General features: G+C 44.5%; 1 protein-coding gene across 2 annotated transcripts; it reads right to left on the reverse strand.

Annotated features, from left to right (window-relative positions):
- Positions 1 to 183: 183 nt before the first annotated feature.
- Positions 184 to 20,100, reverse strand: ephx5 (epoxide hydrolase 5). 2 transcript variants are annotated; one of them, XM_041859173.2, is made up of 9 exons: positions 19,870 to 20,100; positions 14,523 to 14,748; positions 11,801 to 11,981; positions 11,351 to 11,560; positions 8,845 to 8,974; positions 7,380 to 7,603; positions 3,965 to 4,073; positions 3,373 to 3,486; positions 184 to 754 (listed from the first exon to the last, which is right to left on the reverse strand). In XM_041859173.2, the coding sequence occupies exons 1-9, from the start codon at positions 19,890 to 19,892 to the stop codon at positions 553 to 555; spliced, it is 1,419 nt and encodes a 472-aa protein (XP_041715107.2). In that variant the 5' UTR covers positions 19,893 to 20,100; the 3' UTR covers positions 184 to 552. The 2 variants fall into 2 exon arrangements, with proteins under 2 accessions (XP_041715107.2, XP_041715106.2); XM_041859172.2 differs by lacking the exon at positions 19,870 to 20,100 and adding an exon at positions 15,452 to 15,549.
- Between the last annotated feature and the right edge of the window lie 323 nt (positions 20,101 to 20,423).

Genomic DNA, 20,423 nt, shown 5'->3' on the forward strand with positions numbered 1-20,423 from the left:
ACTAATCAGTAACGAACTCCCCTCACCTGGTTGTCTAGGTCTTAACTGAAAGGAAAAACCAAAAACCTGCAGACACTTGGCCCTCCGTGGAATGAGTTTGACACCCCTGCATTACAGGGTCGTCACAACAGACATGATTACAGCAGTCGTGCATTATTGCAACGAGAAGAATAGAGACATCTGTGATTGAGGCTGCTTCCGCACAGTTCTTGTGCAATCTGGAAGACATTTGTAATCTGAATTTGAAGTGCTGATCATTTCATTTTCTTATTACAGTATTGGTCAATTTATGTTTAGACTGCACAGGCCTAATATTGCACAAACACAATCACTGAGCATGATCATATTGCAGTTTTAACATCATTGTTTGACAAAGTATTAACCTGATAATCAGACAGTGCATTAAATCAAAGCTAAATGTTTAAATGTTTGTAGTGCAAAGCTACAATTCCAAGCTGTAGTGTTATCACGTTCTGCAGTCCTGTTGGGTTTTTCTTCCAGGCACTTGTCAGCAGTGGAGAGTGCACTCAACCTCTGTTGTATCCATCCACTCTACAACTTCTCCACCTTCTTAACAAACTGCAGCAGGTCGTCAGCCAGCAGCTGTGGCTCCTCGAAGGCAGCAAAGTGTCCTCCTCTGGGCATGTAAGAGTAGGAATAGATGTTCCTGAACCTGGCCTTGGCCCACGGCTGGGGCACGTGCATGAGCTCGTTGGGGAACGCGGCCAGGCCTGTAGGCACATACACCGCCGTCCTGAGGACACAAGAGACAGGTTAACAAACACAGCCATACATTCTACATTTTAGTCATAGCAGACACTCATTTAGCAGAGCGTCTTTACGATCAGTACATTCAACTAAAGTAGGTAAAACAACCACCTAGAACATTCTCATTATTAGGAGCCTGTTATCGTAACACAAAGCAAGCATGATTAGGGTTCTGCGATTGATTGGTCATGGGTTCAAGTCCCGCAAGGATCACATATGATCGAACTACAAAGGACAGGCCCTGTAAGAACAGCCCACGTCGTATTAAAGGACAGGCCCTGTAAGAACAGCCCACGTCATATTAAAGGACAGGCCCTGTAAGAACAGCCCACGTCATATTAAAGGACCTGTAGGAACAGCCCCCGTCGTATTAAAGGACAGGCCCTATAGGAACAGCCCCAGTCATATTAAAGGACAGGCCCTATAGGAACAGCCCCCGTCGTATTAAAGGACAGACCCTATAGGAACAGCCCCCGTCATATTAAAGGACAGGCCCTATAGGAACAGCCCCCGTCATATTAAAGGACAGGCCCTATAGGAACAGCCCACGTCATATTAAAGGACCTATAGGAACAGCCCACGTCATATTAAAGGACCTGTAGGAACAGCCCCCGTCATATTAAAGGACAGACCCTGTAAGAACAGCCCCCGTCATATTAAAAGGACAGGCCCTATAGGAACAGCCCCCGTCATATTAAAGGACCTATAGGAACAGCCCCCGTCATATTAAAGGACAGGCCCTATAGGAACAGCCCCCGTCATATTAAAGGACAGGCCCTATAGGAACAGCCCACGTCATATTAAAGGACAGGCCCTATAGGAACAGCCCACGTCGTATTAAAGGACAGGCCCTATAGGAACAGCCCCCGTCGTATTAAAGGACAGGCCCTATAGGAACAGCCCCCGTCATATTAAAGGACAGACCCTATAGGAACAGCCCCCGTCGTATTAAAGGACAGGCCCTATAGGAACAGCCCCCGTCGTATTAAAGGACAGGCCCTATAGGAACAGCCCACGTCGTATTAAAGGACAGGCCCTATAGGAACAGCCCCCGTCATATTAAAGGACAGGCCCTATAGGAACAGCCCCCGTCATATTAAAGGACAGACCCTATAGGAACAGCCCCCGTCGTATTAAAGGACAGGCCCTATAGGAACAGCCCCCGCCGTATTAAAGGACAGGCCCTATAGGAACAGCCCCCGTCGTATTAAAGGACAGGCCCTATAGGAACAGCCCTCGTCGTATTAAAGGACAGGCCCTATAGGAACAGCCCCCGTCGTATTAAAGGACAGGCCCTATAGGAACAGCCCCCGCCGTATTAAAGGACAGGCCCTATAGGAACAGCCCCCGTCATATTAAAGGACAGGCCCTATAGGAACAGCCCCCGTCATATTAAAGGACAGACCCTATAGGAACAGCCCCCGTCGTATTAAAGGACAGGCCCTATAGGAACAGCCCCCGCCGTATTAAAGGACAGGCCCTATAGGAACAGCCCCCGTCGTATTAAAGGACAGGCCCTATAGGAACAGCCCTCGTCGTATAAAGGACAGGCCCTATAGGAACAGCCCCCGTCGTATTAAAGGACAGGCCCTATAGGAACAGCCCCCCGCCGTATTAAAGGACAGGCCCTATAGGAACAGCCCCCGTCATATTAAAGGACAGGCCCTATAGGAACAGCCCCCGTCATATTAAAGGACAGGCCCTATAGGAACAGCCCACGTCATATTAAAGGACAGGCCCTATAGGAACAGCCCACGTCGTATTAAAGGACAGGCCCTATAGGAACAGCCCCCGTCGTATTAAAGGACAGGCCCTATAGGAACAGCCCCCGTCATATTAAAGGACAGACCCTATAGGAACAGCCCCCGTCGTATTAAAGGACAGGCCCTATAGGAACAGCCCCCGTCGTATTAAAGGACAGGCCCTATAGGAACAGCCCCCGTCGTATTAAAGGACAGGCCCTATAGGAACAGCCCCCGTCGTATTAAAGGACAGGCCCTGTAAGAACAGCCCCCGTCGTATTAAAGGACAGGCCCTATAGGAACAGCCCCCGTCGTATTAAAGGACAGGCCCTATAGGAACAGCCCCCGTCATATTAAAGGACAGACCCTATAGGAACAGCCCCCGTCGTATTAAAGGACAGGCCCTATAGGAACAGCCCCCGTCGTATTAAAGGACAGGCCCTATAGGAACAGCCCACGTCATATTAAAGGACAGGCCCTATAGGAACAGCCCCCGCCGTATTAAAGGACAGGCCCTATAGGAACAGCCCACGTCATATTAAAGGACAGGCCCTATAGGAACAGCCCACGTCATATTAAAGGACAGGCCCTATAGGAACAGCCCCCGTCATATTAAAGGACAGACCCTATAGGAACAGCCCCCGTCGTATTAAAGGACAGGCCCTATAGGAACAGCCCCCGCCGTATTAAAGGACAGGCCCTATAGGAACAGCCCCCGTCGTATTAAAGGACAGGCCCTATAGGAACAGCCCTCGTCGTATTAAAGGACAGGCCCTATAGGAACAGCCCCCGTCGTATTAAAGGACAGGCCCTATAGGAACAGCCCACGTCGTATTGGAGCACTATGCCACCACACACTCACTTGTTATCTGGTCTGTTCTCAATGTTCTCTTTGTAGAACCTCATGGAGGACACGATGGTGCCGGTGGTCCAGTAGATCATGATGTTGGTCAGCAGGTCATCCAGGGTGAATTTCCTAAAGACAGGAACCAGGCTTTTATCAATGAACCAATCAACAGCCCTGGGGTTTTATTCATTCCCCAATGGGAAACGTTTTCAGTTGCAAAATGTCTTGCTACGGTGTACACTAATGAATACAACCCAGGTAGTCCCTCTGTTTCAGTTGGTGTTTTTCCCCGTTTGGTGTCTAGTGAATAGGACCGTGAATGGGTGTTGCCAAGGCAACATGTTCATGAGAATAGAATAGGATCATTGTTTTGAGGGGACAAATGTATTGAATGTTTCCCCTACAGTTTTGGCAGATCTGACCATCATTTGAGTGAGAGTAATTGATGGGTCATCAATATATTGACCCCCTAAAATAAATAAATAAATAAATAAAAAATATATATATATATATATATATATATATATATATATATATATATATATATATATATATATATATCACCACTCACAACCCAAAGTAAACAGGGGTTAACTGTTGCTTTTACCTCTCCAGCCCCCCATCTTCCAAGTCCCTGTTGTTGAAGTCAGTCCAGGTGGAGAACTTCTCCAGCATGTAAGCAGCCAGGCCTACTGGAGAGTCATTCACTCCACAACCTGCAGGGGGAGACAGTCCACAATATGATTAGTACCACTACTACAGCTAAGCCTTCAGAGGTCTGTGTGTCCATGCATTTTATTTAACCTTTATTTTTTATCAGGGAGTCATACTGAGACCATGGTCTCTTTTACAGATGAGCCCTGAATTACATAAAATACAAGCAGAAAGAAAAACTGTCATAAAAAACACATTCATCAGTAATAAGGTCCTCAATCAGCTATCTGAACTGCCCTAGCGGCACCAAAACATAAAATGTAAGAACATTTTGAAGGTTGTTCCACAAATAAGGTGCAAGAAAAACTAAAAGCTGCATGAGAGCACCAGCTGTTCCGGATGACTGTGTGATCACGCTCTCCGTAGCCGATGTGAGTAAGACCTTTAAACAGGTCAACATTATTATTATTATTCACAAGGCCGCAGGGCCAGACGGATTACCAGGACGTGTACTCAGAGTCTTCATTGACATTTTCAACCTCTCCCTGACAGTCTGAAATAACCACGTTTAAAGCAGAACACCATAGTCCATGTGCACAAGAACAGCCAAGGTAACCTGCCTAAATGACTACCGACCCGTAGCACTCACGTCTGTAGCCATGAAGTGCTATGAAAGGCTGGTCATGGTTCACATCAACACCATTATCCCAGAAACCCTAGACCCACTCCAATTCGCATACCGCCCCAACAGATCCACAGATGACGCAATCTCTATTGCACTCCACACTGCCCTTTCCCACCTGGACAAAAAGAACACCTACGTGAGAATGCTGTTCATTGACTTCAGCTCAGTGTTCAACACCATAGTGCCCTCAAAGCTCATCACTAAGCTAAGGACCCTGGGACTAAACACCTCCCTCTGCAACTGGATCCTGGACTTCCTGACGGGACGCCCCCAGGCGGTATGGGTAAGCAACAAAACATCTGCCACGCTGATCTTCAACACGGGTGCCCCTCAGGGGTGCGTGCTTAGTCCCTTCCTGTACTCCATGTTCACCCACGACTGCGTGGCTAAACACGACTCCAACAAAATCATTAAGTTTGCTGACGACACAACGGTGGTAGGCCTGATCACCGACAATGATGAGACCGCCTATAGGGAGGAGGTCAGAGACCTGGCAGTGTGGTACCAGGACAACAACCTCTCCCTCAACATGAGCAAGACAAAGGAGCAGATTGTGGACTACAGGAAAAGGAGGGCTGAACACGCCCCCATTCACATCGACGGGGCTGTAGTGGAGCAGGTCGAGAGCTTCAAACTACCATGGTCCAAACACACCAAGATAGTCGTGAAGAGGGCACGATAACACCCATTCCCCCTCAGGAGACTAAAAAGATTTGGCATGGGTCCTCAGATCCGAAAAAAGAGCATCCTGACTGGTTGCATCACCGCCTGGTATGGCAACTGTTTGGCATCTGACCGCAACTCGCTACAGAGGGTTGTGTGTACGGCCCAGTACATCACTGGGGCCAAGCTTCCTACCATCCAGGACCTCTATACCAGGTGGTGTCAGAGGAAGGCCCTACAATTTGTCAAAGACTCCAGCCACCCAAGTCATAGACTGGTACCGGAGCGCCAAGTCTAGGTCCAAAAGGCTCCTTAACAGCTTCTACCCCCAAGCCATAAGACTCCTGAACAGTTACTCCAATTGCTACCCGGACTATTTGCATAGACCCTCTTTTTTTATGCTGCTGCTACTCGCTGTTTATTATCTATGCATAGTTACTTTACCCCTACCTACAGGAGCATATGACCTCAATTAACTTGAATAACCCGTACCCCCGCACATTGACTTGGTACCGGTACCCCCTGTATATAGCCTCGTTATTGTTACTTTTTTTTTTTTTTTTACATTTTGTTTATTTAGCATTTTCTTACTCTGCATTGTTGGTTAAGGGCTTGTAAGTAAGCATTTCACGGTAAGGTCTACACCTGTTTTATTCTGAGCATTTGACGAATAAAAATGGATTTGCCTAACTCAGTAGAGACCAAAAGGAATTTCCAGAGTTAGCCATCCCTGAGATCGGGTGTGGTAACTCGTATGTCTACTATTTAGCGAGAGGCAGGACCTATTTCTATAGAAGAAGACTATTTTTATTCTCAGCTTCTTAACTCATCAATATGCTTTTTAAAAAACAGCAGCTTTTCACCTATCCAGATATTTGTAAGCACGGACACGATCAAATATGGACACCATCCAAAGTGCATATGCTTGCATCAGACTTCTTTTTATATGCTCTAGAGAACAACACACTTAGTTTTACCGGCATTCGGTAACTAATTTCAGGTCAAAGGTTTTCTGTAATACAATGAAGGTAGACTGTAGTTCAGATAGAACCTGGTCAACCGTGGGGGCAATAGCATACACAACAGTATGTCTATATTGTTCATGTAAACAGTAAAAGGTACATGACCCAGAATCGACCCCTGCGGGACACCTTTCGTAATATCCAGGAAACCTGATGTAACACCATCAGTAGATATCCATTGAGGTCTATGTCAAGTAATAAAAAATAAAATAAAAGTTAATGGTTTAAGTCATTTAGCAGACGCTCTTATCCAGAGCGACTTACAGGAGCAATTAGGGTTAAGTGCCTTGCTCAAGAGCACGTCGGCAGATTTTTCACCTAGTCGGCTCGGGGATTAGAACCAGCGACCTTTCGGTTACTGGCACAACGCTCTTAACCACTAAGCTACCCGCCGCCTGGTCTAGGCCAATTGAGGAAAGCCTCTGAATTAGCAGTGAGTGATCAACAGTATCGAAAGCCTTTGACAGGTCAGTGAAGAGGGCAGCACCATGTTGCCTTTTATCCATACAGTTAACCACATCATTTATATAACTAGGGATGCAGCAGAGATAGTACTATGACCTGGTCTAAAACCCCACTGATGTACATTTAGAATACATTTCAAAGATATGAAAGATCTTAGCTGAGAATTAATCAAGGATTCTAATATTTTAGCTAGCCAAGAAAGTTTAGAAATAGGCCGATAATGATTGACCTTTGTGAAGGGGGAAGTACATGGGCCGCCTTCCAAACCTTGGGGATAGCAGCAGATATAAACATCAGGTTAAAAAATATGGGTTAATTATTCAGCAATAAGGGCTGCAGCAAAACATGGATCAAGTAAATCACCACGTGTGTGTGTGGTGGTGTTGTTAAAAGTACTACAGACCAATAGTAAAAACAGACCAACAATTCAGTCTCATGCTCAAAACACTCATTTAAAAAGCCTGGGAGTTGTGGATCATCAAAATGCCAGGTGAAATATCAGGTAATAAAAATGTGCGCGATGACATTCTCACCAGCGGAGTCTGGCTTGGTGGCCTGGATGTGCAGGTAACCGGTCTCTCGGAGGATCTCATAGACGTTCCTCTCCATGAAACCTCCTGAACCAAACAACCTCCTGACATCCTCCCGGGTGAACCCAACCAGCCAGGGCAGGTAGCGGCCAATCAGGATAGAAAACAGGCCACCCAACCCCATCTGTTCACTAGTAAACATGTTGAGGTGGAGACCCTTCACACACCTACACAGTAGCACGGGAAGAGAACAGATAAGACTGTGGTCATCCAACAGAGGAAAATCAGTCTGCTTGATGGTTGTAGCGTTGATGCTCTGAAGACATTTTATTCTGTGCACACTAAATGTCCCCGTGACCTAGTGTTTCCCAAACTCAGTCCTAGGGACCCCAAGGGGTGCACCTTATGTTTGTTTTTTTTGCCCTAGCACTACACAGCTAATTCAAATACTCAAAACTTGAGGAGTTAAATCATCTGTGTAGTGCTGTACAGCAAACACCCAAATGTGCACACCTTGGGAGTCCCCAGGAGCGAGTTTGGGGACACGCAACCCTTCGATATTTGCAGATGTGAAGGGTCTGGATAGGTATAATCAATGTGGTGGTGGAGCTGTGTATCTGAAGGGTCTAGATGGGTATAATCAATGTGGTGGTGGAGCTGTGTATCTGAAGGGTCTGGATAGGTATCATCAGTGTGGTGGTGGAGCTTCCGCCATATTGCTTCCACCTAAGAGATCAACAAAGATCAAAAGGGTTCCAAAGGGACGGACTGGAGAGGAATGGGGCCGGACTGGAGAGGAATGGGGCCGGACTGGAGAGGAATGGGGCCGGACTGGAGAGGAATGGGGACGGACTGGAGAGGAATGGGGACGGACTGGAGAGGAATGGGGACGGACTGGAGAGGAATGGGGACGGACTGGAGAGGAATGGGGCCGGACTGGAGAGGAATGGGGCCGGACTGGAGAGGAATGGGGCCGGACTGGAGAGGAATGGGGCCGGACTGGAGAGGATTGGGGCCGGACTGGAGAGGATTGGGGCCGGACTGGAGAGGATTGGGGCCGGACTGGAGAGGAATGGGGCCGGACTGGAGAGGAATGGGGCCGGACTGGAGAGGAATGGGGCCGGACTGGAGAGGAATGGGGACGGACTGGAGAGGAATGGGGACGGACTAGAGAGGAATGGGGACGGACTAGAGAGGAATGGGGCCGGACTGGAGAGGAATGGGGCCGGACTGGAGAGGAATGGGGCCGGACTGGAGAGGAATGGGGCCGGCTGTCACTCTGTTCTCAGGCTGCTTCCCAATTTTCCAGCCTTCTTCCAAAGTGTACAGATGCACACTTTCTTTTCCCCTCATGGAATAAACATTGCTCCAGCCAATGCTTACAAAAAATGATACGCTTTACGATCTATGACGGAGAGTGTGCAAGTGCACACATCTAGAAAAAAAAAGAGTGGAGAATTGTTCTTACTGTGGCTTCATCTGGGCCATGTTAGTAGTGATGAGTGAGCCCCAGTCTCCTCCCTGCAGATAATACTCGGAGAAACCCAGACGCTCCATCAGCTTGTGGAAGACCCTCGCTGCAGCCAGAGAGTTAAACCCTGCAGGGAGGGACACCACAGAAGAACAGCAGATACATTAGTATGACACCAGAGAAGAAGACCATAGCCCTTAGTAAAAACTCATCTATTCCTAGTTTAGTCAACTAATAGTAAGACTTTACTGAATAGGGCTGGGTTAAAAAGCCAAAAAGATGAATTACCACAAATCAGAAAATTACAAAATGGTTTATTTATTAAATCTCCTTATTGTATTCAAAATGTTGAAATGTTGCTTGATAAAATTTTGTTAAGAAAAAACGGTAGAAGTGAGATATTTATTGCTATTCTAGGTTCTATAACTCCTGTCATTATGGGGTTACTGTAACCTAACCCTGTATTACTGTGGTGTGGAGATATATGGTATAACCAGATAGGGGGATACATTATAGGTCACTTAGCAGGATATATGGATATCACCAGCTCAAATTCTTGCAACGAACAATGTGACAGAACGTGGTCTATGCCGGGGGGGGGGGGGCAAACTCTATATAATTTACAATGACTAAAACCAAACCACAACTGTGTAGAAATGATAATGGACCTACACTGAACAAAAATAAATGCAAATTGCAACAATTTCAAAAGATTTTACTGAGTTACAGTTCATAAAGGGAAATCAGTCAATTTAAATAAATAAATATGGCCCTACTAAATGGAATTCACATGGCTGGGAATACAGATATGCATATGTTGGTCACATATCGCTCTCATATTTTATGCATTATGGTTGAACCAAAAGTTAGTTTATCCGCCATTAGTCAGCACCTCTACACTAAATAATTTTGTCTGGTTGGGCACCACCTCATGATTTGTATTGGTCACAGATACCTTCAAAAGAAAAGTAGGGACGTGGATCAGAAAACCAGTCAGTATCTGTTGTGACCACCATTTGCCTCATGCAGTACGACATCTCCTTCACAAAGTTGATCAGGCTGTTGATTGTGGCCTGTGGAATGTTGTCCCACTCCTCTTCAATGGCTGTGTGAAGTTGCTGGGTATTGGCGGCAACTGGTACACGCGGTCGTACACGTTGATCCAGAGCATCCCAAACATGCTCAATGGGTGACATGTCAGGTGAGTATGCAGGCCATGGAAGAACTGGGACATGTTCAGCTTGCAGGAATTGTGTACAGATCCTTACGACATTGGGGCCGTGCATTATCATGCTGAAACATGAGGTGATGGCGGCGGATGAATGGCACGACAATGGGCCTCAGGAGCTCTGTGCATTCAAATTTCCATAGACAAAATCTAATGTTGTTCGTAGCTTATTCCTGCCCATACCATAACCCCACCTTGGGGCACTCTGTTCACAACGTTGACATCAGTAAACTGTTCGCCCACACGACACCATTCATGCTCTCTGCAATCTGCCCAGTACCATTGAAACCGGGATTCATCCGTTTAGAGCACACTTCTCCAGCATGCCAGTGGCCATCAAAGGTGAGCATTTGCCCACTGAAGTCAGTTACGACGCCGAACTGCAGTCAGGTCAAGACCCTGGTGAGGATGACGAGTACGTAGAAGGGCTTCCCTGAGACGGTTTCTAACAGTTTGTGCAGAAATTATTTGGTTGTGCAAACCCAGTTTCATCAGCTGTCCGGGTGGCTGGTCTCAGACGATCCCGCAGGTGAAGAAGCTGGATGTGGAGGTCCTGGGCTGGCGCGGTTACAGATAGTCTGCAGTTGTGAGGCCGGTTGGACGTACTGCCAAATTCTCTAAAACGACGTTGGAGGCGGCTTATGGTAGAGAAATTAACATTCATGGCAACAGCTCTGGTGGACATTACTACAGTCAGCATGCCAATTGCACACTCCCTCAAAACTTGAGACATCTGTGGCATTGTGTTGTGTGACAGAACTGCACATTTTAGAGTGGCCTTTTATTGTCCCCAGCACAAGGTGCACCTGTGTAATGATCATGCCGTTTAATCATCTTCTTGATATGCCACATGATAGGTGGATGGATTGTCTTGGCAAAGGAGAAATGCTCACTAACAGGGATGTAAACAAATTTGTGGACAGAATTTGAGAGAAATAAGCTTTTTGTGCGTATGGAAGATTTCTGGGTTCTTTTATTTCCGCTCATGAAACAAGGGACCAACACTTTGCATGGTGCGTTTATATTTTTGTTCAGTGTACATTCATATAGTTTCTTGACTGTGTCCAGCTCACTAATATTCACCTAAATGAAAGCTAGACAGTCAGGGAGCATCGACATTTAAAAAAAACGTTACTCTTTTTTTTTGACAGTGAGGAAATAAAACACATTCAGTGCAGCCGTTTGGACCTCGTTGAAGACCGAATGCGGCCCCCCGAGGCAGAATGTGTTTGACACCCCTGATTTAGAGGTTATGCCCCATGAGCAAGTCCTCACCTTGCTTATGAGGAGCCTCGGAGAATCCATATCCAGGGATGGAAGGGCAGATGACCTCGAAAGCCAGACTGTCCAGCGAGTCAGTGAGTAGGGGCAGGATCCTGTAGAACTCATAGACCGAGCCGGGCCAGCCGTGCACCAGCATTAGAGGCAACACCCTCTGGCCCTCACGGTGAGGTGGACGCACATGGATGAAGTGTACATCCAATCCTGAAGGGAAAGGAATCAGGGGTAGAGGATGGGAGCAGTGGGTAAAACATTGGGGTAACACTTGAAGGCTTTGTCACTTGTTATAAGCATGTATGAGCCTTTATAAAAATGTCTTACTCTCTATAGCAACATTTAAAAACTGACTTTAAGGATTATTCCTGACAAATGCCAAACACAGAGCGAGACAGACAGCAACTGGCACTATCAAGATCATGACGTGGTCATCGTCAGGCTACTGACCTTCTATATTGGTTTTGAAGTGAGGGTACTTGTTGAGTATTGCAATCTGCTTCTTCCAGTTAAACGTGTGCCTCCAGTGGGAGACCACCTCCTTCAGGTAGGTAGAGTTGAAGCCGTACTGGAAGCCTGCGTCCTCCAGCGGCTCAGTGTACCGCGTCCTGTCAATACGGTCATACAGGTCCTGGAGGAGGAGGAGGAGGAGGAGGAGGAGGAGGAGGCGGCAGGTAGCTTAGTGGTTAAGAGCGTTGTGCCAGTAACCGAAAGGTCGCTGGTTCTAATCCCCGAGCCGACTAGGTGAAAAATCTGTCGATGTGCCCTTGAGCAAGGCACTTAACCCAATTGCTCCTGTAAGTCGCTCTGGATAAGAGCGTCTGCTAAATGACTAAAATGTAAATGTAAAATGAGGAGGAAGAAGAAGAAATGTCTTGTGGACATACAAAGTTACAAGGTACTCAATCCTAATCCACTGGGCACACCACGTCATTTCAAAGTGGACAACTGGGTAATATTTAGTTGAGACGTTGATCAATGAGATTACAACCTATACTCACCCACTCAAAAAAGACAGCCAAAAGTTAATTGAATTTCCAATGTGTTGTCACTACGCTTTCAACAATCTAAAAGCACAATCAAATTCCAATGGAAAAAACAATGTCTGACTTTTGGTTTAGTTGTCCCCTAAATGTCTATCACTGCAATATGGGAATACAAAATGTCAGATATTTTGTTTATTTATTCAACAGATTAATGTATTATCACTGTGTTTCATCTAATAGCAGAACCAAATGACCTGGATTGCAGTTGAGATCACTGTTCTCCATGCTCCGGTCCGGCAGGCAGTACTGCTGCATCAAGGCTCAGACAAACAGACTCCTAAACAGCTTCTATCGCCTGGCTAGAAGACTATTAAAATGGCTAACAAATACTGTTCCCTCCTCCCCCACAGACTATCCACACTGACTCGATGCCCATCCACAGGTCTCTACCCACTCAGACAACCTACGCTGCTGCTAAAATGATCATTGATTAGATGTATTACTCCATTACACTGCTGTTGATTATTGGTTACCATTAGTATCTATTTATCCTGGTACTGGTCACCATTACTCCAGGAACACCTGCTCTTTCCATGACAGACTGACCAGGTGAATACTGTGATCCCTTATTGACGTCACTAAATCCACTTCAATTAGTGTAGATGAAGGGGAGGAGACTGGTTAAAGAAGGATTTTTAAGCTTCGAGATTGTGTATGTGTTCCATTCAGAGGGTGAATGGGAAAGACAAAAGATTGAAGTGCCTTTGAACAGGGTATGGTAGTAGGTGCCAGGCACACCGGTTTGTGTCAAGAACTGAACGACGCTGTGTTGTTCCACGCTCCAACAGTTTCCTGTGTGTATCAAGAATGGTCCACCACCCAAAGGACATCCAGCCAATTTGACATCCAGCCAACTTGGATAGTACCAACTGAGCCATGGCTTAATCCCATTCTTTAATGTGTATTTTTGGCTGAGTTGGGGGCGTGAACCTAACATATAATTTGTTAACAAGTTAATAGGTTATTTATTGTTTTTCAAAAGTGACATTGAATTATGTTTGGTTGTCAACACTTGAGGAGGGGATTTAACTTCTGCTTGGATAGTTCAAATCAAATCAAATTGTATTGGTCACATATTTAGCTGATGTTATTGCGGTGTAGCGAAATGGCTTTAATTCCAGTTTGTCTACAAATCAATAATTGATGTGTTGGAATCACGTCTCCATCGCAACCAAAAAAATCTAAGTTAAACCGAAAATCTAAAGTTAAAAGAATAGGACTAAATCTAATCTAAATTTAAATGCACTTTCAAATAGTTTGATTTAGTCCTATTCTTTAAGTTAGATTTTTGGATGAAATATAAATTATTAAATTTGTAGACAAACTAGAATTAAAGCCAGACTAAGTCAGTGGCACAGATGGAACTATCCAAGCAGAAGATACATCTCCTTCGAATGTTGATATTGGGTTGTGTTGACAACTAAACAATTCAATAAAATCACTACATTTTACGTCAACCAGAGTTTGAAACCCTATTTTATTCTCTATGTTTAGTTGAATTAAAACAATAGCTATTGATGATTTAGCTAATGCTATATAGGGCTAAATAGCATCATTGATAATATATGATTGATAAAGTACGGTCACATTGCATTTGCTCTGTTAAACCTACCCTTTGGAATGACTGACAGCAACAGTGAATCAAGTGGAGAGCTCTCAACAATCATTATAGTGACAAATATCATGGCTGGGCTTGGCTAATACCCTGGATGGGGAAACAAAGGGGTAGCTGTAGATACATCAATTCTCCAGCAGGAGGTGCTGCCCAGCCAATTGTTTTTCCCCCCCTTGATAGTGCATATAATGTTGATGATCTTGACATTGTTTTAAAATGTACACATTCAACATATTTTATACAATTGTCTGTTGAAATTTGGTTACCATGATGACAATCCTGTGGTTGAAATTTCACCCTCAAAACAACAGTTTACGTTGATAATTTTTTTCTAATCTAAAATGTATTTTACATGTAGATTCCACGTCGCAATATATTGGCAAATTACGTTGAAACAAAGTGGATTTAAACAGTTTGTGCCCAGTGGAAACTGACAATAAGACTTGCAGCAATTATGCTTTTGTTATTACGAACTTGATAATAATAAAGTTTCATCCCCTTATTATCCTACTTGTATCTCTTCATCGGAAGTTTGGACCTCAAAGGAGAAAACCTTCTCATCCTCTGACTGAGGCTTCTCTCCTGCCCCCCACCACCCGTCCCCTGTAGGAATGCTCCTGGTCTTCCTCCCTTGATACACCCGGTAATAACAGGTCAGCAGCCCGCCCACGGCCACCGCAGACCCGGCCACCAAGAGCTGCTGCTGCTGGGTAGGATCCAGGCTGGAGAGGGACTGTCTGGAATAAAAACACACAAACAACCCGGAAATTAATAAAAAAAGTTACCTTCACAAACCAGGTTACCATCCAACCTTTCTATGCGAGTAAATTACATGTCGGATAAAAAATTCGTATCCCTCGTGGACCGGTTCCTACCTAAAGGCTTCGATTTCCTCCTTAAAATTTATTGAATGGCTAGAAGGCAGAAAAAAACTGGGGAAACATTAGTACTTTCCTTATGAAACACCATTTCCCTCCACCATGCTAGAGTGCCTCAAAGCTCATCCTGGATGTTGTGGAACGCATTCGGCCAATCAGGTTGCTGCAGTCTTTTTTTTACCCCTAACCTTATTGCATTAGTGGAAACCAAGACGGTTCTCAGGGCGGGTCTGACGGTTTTGACTAGCAGAAATACATTTTCGTAGCAGGTGAGGAGAACTTACGCAGCAGGTTAAGAGAATTAACGTGGCAGGTTAGGATAATTAGGTTAAGGTTAGGAAAAGGGTTAGTTAAAAATACACCTAGCTACAGCCAGGTCTGCCCTGAGAACAGTCTTGGTTTCTACTAGATCTCAAACTCTAGGCGGCACTGCCTGGTCCCTACAGTTCTCAGCCATTCTATTGACCTCTTTCGTCTTTACCACATCTATAGGCTATGCATATACTCTTACACAATAGTTTGATCAAATACGCCCTATTTATCCACATAAATAAGTACTCACTTCAGAACTTCAATTGTCTGCAGCAGTTCCAAAGGGCGTTTTGTCTGTGCGCCATTGATTGAAGTCTTGGACGTTTGTCGCATTCAAATCAACTGTGAACTCGGAAATCTCCGACTTCAGGGCTTTCAAGACAACTGGGAACTAGGGAAAAACGAGCTCCGACTGGGAAAAATATTTTTTAACACTGATCCAACTCGGAATTCGAAAGTCGGGACCTCGCGCATCTTTCTAGAACTCAGACTTACCGATTTGAAAATCACTGATGTCATGATTTGACCTCGTTTCCCCCAGAGTTCCCAGTTGTCTTGAAAGCACCATTTCACTAGACTATTGACATATGTCCAAGCTGTGATAAGAAAATACAATCATTCATTCTAATTTCATTTCTCATGTTTGTGTCATTAATAACTTGAGGCCATTGACCATAGGCTATAGAACAAGCACATAAATCAATTCATGAATACAGCCTAGACCCATGTGTCAAACTCATTCCACGGAGGGCCAAGTGTCTGCGGGTTTTCGCTCCACCCTTGTACTTGATTGATGAATTAAGGTCACTAACTAGTAAGGAACTCCCCTCACCTGGTTGTCTAGGTCTTAATTGAAAGGAAAAAACCAAAAACCCGCAGACACTCGGCCCTTGGTGAAATGAGTTTGACACCCCTGGCCTACCTTGTAAAGTAACCACTGTCTAACCAAAGACACTGGTAACTTCTAACTGTGGTCTAACAGTAGGCCTAATGCCAGAATGTATAAATGGCTAGAAGGCTGAAAAAAACTGGGGAAACATTAGTACTTTCCTTATGAAACACCATTTTCCTCCACCATGCTAGAGTGGCTCAAAGCTCATCCTGGATGTTGTGTATCGCATTCAGCCAATCAGGTTTCTGCAGTCTTTTTTCACCCCTAACCTTATTGCATTAGTGGAAACCAAGACGGTTCTCAGGGCGGGTCTGACGGTTTTGACTAGCAGAAATACATTTTCGTAGCAGGTGAGGAGAACTTACGCAGCAGGTTAAGAGAATTAACGTGGCAGGTTAGGAGAATTAGGTTAAGGTTAGGAAAAGGGTTAGTTAAAAATACACCTAGCTACAACCAGGTCTGCCCTTAGAACATTCTTGGTTTCTACTAGATCTCAAACTCTAGGCGGCACTGCCTGGTCCCTACAGTTCTCAGCCATTAGCATCGCCCACAACTACCTCAGGTGAACTACAATTCCGACGCTGTTCAGAAACGTCAATAATCATCGCTTGCGATACGGCTTTCAAAATATATGGCCCTTTTCTTTCATCAGCAAGAAAGAATCCTTCAAATAAAAATATACACTTAATGCAACAGTTTTGCACAGATCCATACAGCTATGGGTGCCGCCATCCGATTAACTATACTTCCACACAGGCGTTCGGAGCATGCTAGATAGCACAGGTGGTCGCCTCGTCTTCCGTAAACAAGTGCTGTAACATGGAGATATGGCCTTGTGGGAACACTAACCCTAACTACATTATCAAGGTGTCAATTTAACATTTTGGGTTTTTTTAAATTATATATTTATTGCTGATATGAAAGAAGGTCCTTATGCTTCCAAAACCGTTCCGCAAGCGACGCATGTTAATGTTCAGATTGAGCGTCAGAGCTCTTAACAAAACCCTCCGTACTTATGTGTAATGTAATGGAACTGAGACTCATGATCAAGGGCTAGGTTTCCACTAATGCAACGCTGCTAATGCAGCAGGGTAAAAGAAAAGGAACCACTGGTCTGATAGCCAATCCGGTTGAAACTCAACGCGATACACAACATCCAGGATTATCATGCATCCACTCTAGCATGGTGGAAAATAGTGTTGGATAAGGAAAGTACACATGTTCCTGTTAAGGAGGAAATCAAAGCCTATGCAGCTTGAATGGAGAATGTTTTCGGTACGAACCGGTCCATGTTACCGGCTGCATACAATGCATTTTGGACAGTAAGATGACACGACTCAATGTCGCCATCTGCCAGCCTTTGGGCTAGAAGCTGGTTAGATTTAGACAACCCTGAGTAGATCTAGCTTGCTTCGTAGGACACTCCTCTGATTAGCAAGGGGTAGACTGTGTTCAACTTGATTGTGTATTAAAAAACACAGTTTAAGATCGTTGAGGGGGTTTTCTCCAGTAGTTTGAATGGGGAATTGGAGCTTCCCAGGAAAATGTCTGAGGTAGCAACAGTAACCAAGGGGGGGGGCGGGGCTTAGTGAAGGATCAATAGATGCAGTAAATAGGTTAATGGACTCGACCAAAACAATGGAAATGCCATGGAAACACATGGGGGAAAGATGCCATGGAGTAACCTCCCAAACCTACTCATTCCCCCCCAGCAAAAGTATCCTACACTTAGGCTATTGTTTACATGTGTATTTCACACATGTTGAGGTAAAAATCTGACTAAGATGATTGTATGGATGTCAACCCCAATATATATATATATATATAGAGTTCTGTGTGTCAAATCGGAGGGCCTGTTGTCTGGACCTCAGGCTGTCTCTGTGGGGGTGCCACAGGGTTCAGTTCTCGGGCCGACTCTATTCTCTGTGTATATCAATGATGTCGCTCTTGCTGCTGGTGACGCTCTGATCCACCTCTATGCGGACGACACCATTTTGTATACATCTGGCCCGTCATTGGACACTGTTAACAAACCTCCAAACGAGCTTCAACGCCATACAACACTCCTGCCGTAGCCTCCAACTGCTCTTAAACACTAGTTAAACTAAATGCATGCTCTTTAACCGAACACTACTTGCACCCGCCCACCCGACTAGAATCACTACTCGACGGGTCTGACCTAGAGTATGTGGACAACTACAAATACCTAGGTGTCTGGTTAGACCGTAAACTCTCCTTCCAGACTCACATGAAGCATCTCCAATCAAAAGTTAGATCTAGAATCGGCTTCCTATTTCGCAACAAAGCCTCCTTCACTCATGCTGCCAAACATGCCCTCGTAAAACTGACTATCCTACCGATCCTTGACTTCGGCGATGTCATTTACAAAATAGCCTCCAACACTCTACTCAGCAAATTGGATGTAGTCTATCACAGTGTCAACCGTTTTGTCACCAAAGCCCCATATACTACCCACCATTGTGACCTGTACGCTCTTGTTGGCTGGCCCTCACTACATATTCGTCGCCAAACCCACTGGCTCCAGGTCATCTATAAATCACTGCTAGGCAAATCCCAGTCTTATCTTAGCTCACTGGTCACCATAGCAACACCCACCCGTAGTCTGCGCTCCAGCAGGTATATCTCACTGGTCATCCCCAAAGCCAACACCTCCTTTGGCCGCCATTCCTTCCAGTTATTTATTTTGATAATTTGCACCCCAGTATCTCTATTTGCACATCATCTTTTGCACATCTATCATTCCAGTGTTAATTACGAAATGGTAACTATTTTTGCACTATGGCCTATTTATTTATTGCCTTACCTCCATAACTTACTACATTTGCACACACTGTATATATATTTTCTGTTGTTTTTTTGACTTTAATGTTTTGTTTATACCCCATTTGTAACTCTGTTGTTGTTTTTAATCGCACAGCTTTGCTTTATCTTGGCCAGGTCGCAGCTGTAAATGAGAAATTGTTCTCAACTGGCTTACCTGGTTAAATAAAAGGTGAAATAAAAAACATGTTCATGTCATCACCAATCAACTGAATTACAGTTATATTTTAATGCTGCAATATGTAACTTTTGGGCAAACCAACAAGTTCACATAGAAACGCGAGTTATGGATCTGTTATTCTCATTGAAAGCAAGTCTAAGAAGCGGTAGATCTGTTCTTTCTGCGCCATTTCTATGCTTCCGTTTCATTCTTTACTTTATGTTTTGTATACCAGCTTCAAAACAGCTGAAATTACTATATTTGTGGTTATGTAAAATATATTTCACAACAGTTTAGATGGGACAATGATTCTCTACACTACACTTGCTTGTTGTCACACAAAAATTAAATTAGTCAAACTATTAGAATTTTTGCAACCAGAAAACGGCAGACCTCCAACCCCGGATTTCTCTATCCTAGCTATGCTACCAGTTTACACGAATGGGAGTTAGCATTTAGCGGTCACTTCTTCTAAACCTGAAAAGGGACGACTTCTAACTGTTATGCGGCGAAAACAGCCAAATATATCCAATTCGAACATCGGTAACCACATTGTGGGCCTGTACCAATACATCAATCATAGTTTGACGAATATCCACTTAGTTAGATCAGATGTGTTGAATGTGCTCCGCCAATCTGGCGTCCTCCTTCTATCCCCCGCGGACTGCGTTCTATTGACCTCTTTAGTCTTTACCACATCTATAGGCTATGCATATACACTTAGGCAATAGATTGATCAAATACGCCCTATTTATCCACATAAAGAAGTACTCACTTCAGAACTTCAATTGTCTGCATGTTTACTCAAGACTCCAGCAGTTCCAAAGGGCGTTTTGTCTGTGCGTCATTGATTGAAGTCTGGACGTTTGTTGCATTCAAATCAACTGTGAACACGGGAATCTCCGATTTAAGTGATTACAAGCCTGCTAGAGTTAGCGGCAGGAAGACGAGTAATATCCACCATTTTAGTACGGATGAAGCCTGAGCTGTAATGTGAAGCTAATTTAAACTGGTTAGCCCAAAGGCCCGCAGATGGCGATATTGAGTCGTGTCATCTTACCGTCCAAATTTTTATTTTATTTCACCTTTATTTAACCAGGTAAGCCAGTTGAGAACAAATTCTCATTTACAACTGCGACCTGGCCAAGATAAAGCAAAGCAGTGTGATAAAAACAACAACACAGAGTTACATATGGGGTAAAACAAAATATAAAGTCAAAAATACAACAGAAAATATATATACAGTGTGTGCAAATGTAGCAAGTTATGGAGGTATGGCAATAAATAGGCTATAGTGCAAAATAATTACAATTAATATTAACACTGGAA

This window comes from Coregonus clupeaformis, unplaced genomic scaffold, assembly GCF_020615455.1.
Source record: "Coregonus clupeaformis isolate EN_2021a unplaced genomic scaffold, ASM2061545v1 scaf1107, whole genome shotgun sequence".
In the NCBI taxonomy this organism is placed as follows: domain Eukaryota; kingdom Metazoa; phylum Chordata; class Actinopteri; order Salmoniformes; family Salmonidae; genus Coregonus; species Coregonus clupeaformis.

Bases quoted from the DNA above. Each gene is read 5' to 3' on its own strand.
- ephx5 (XM_041859172.2), bottom strand. From the start codon at position 15,534: ATGCGACAAACGTCCAAGACTTCAATCAATGGCGCACAGACAAAACGC. The intron at 11,982-14,522 runs GTAGGATAATAA...CTCCTCCTCCAG, and splicing joins CTTCCGATGAAGAGATACAA to GACCTGTATGACCGTATTGA. The intron at 11,561-11,800 runs GTCAGTAGCCTG...CTTTCCCTTCAG, and splicing joins CTTCAAAACCAATATAGAAG to GATTGGATGTACACTTCATC.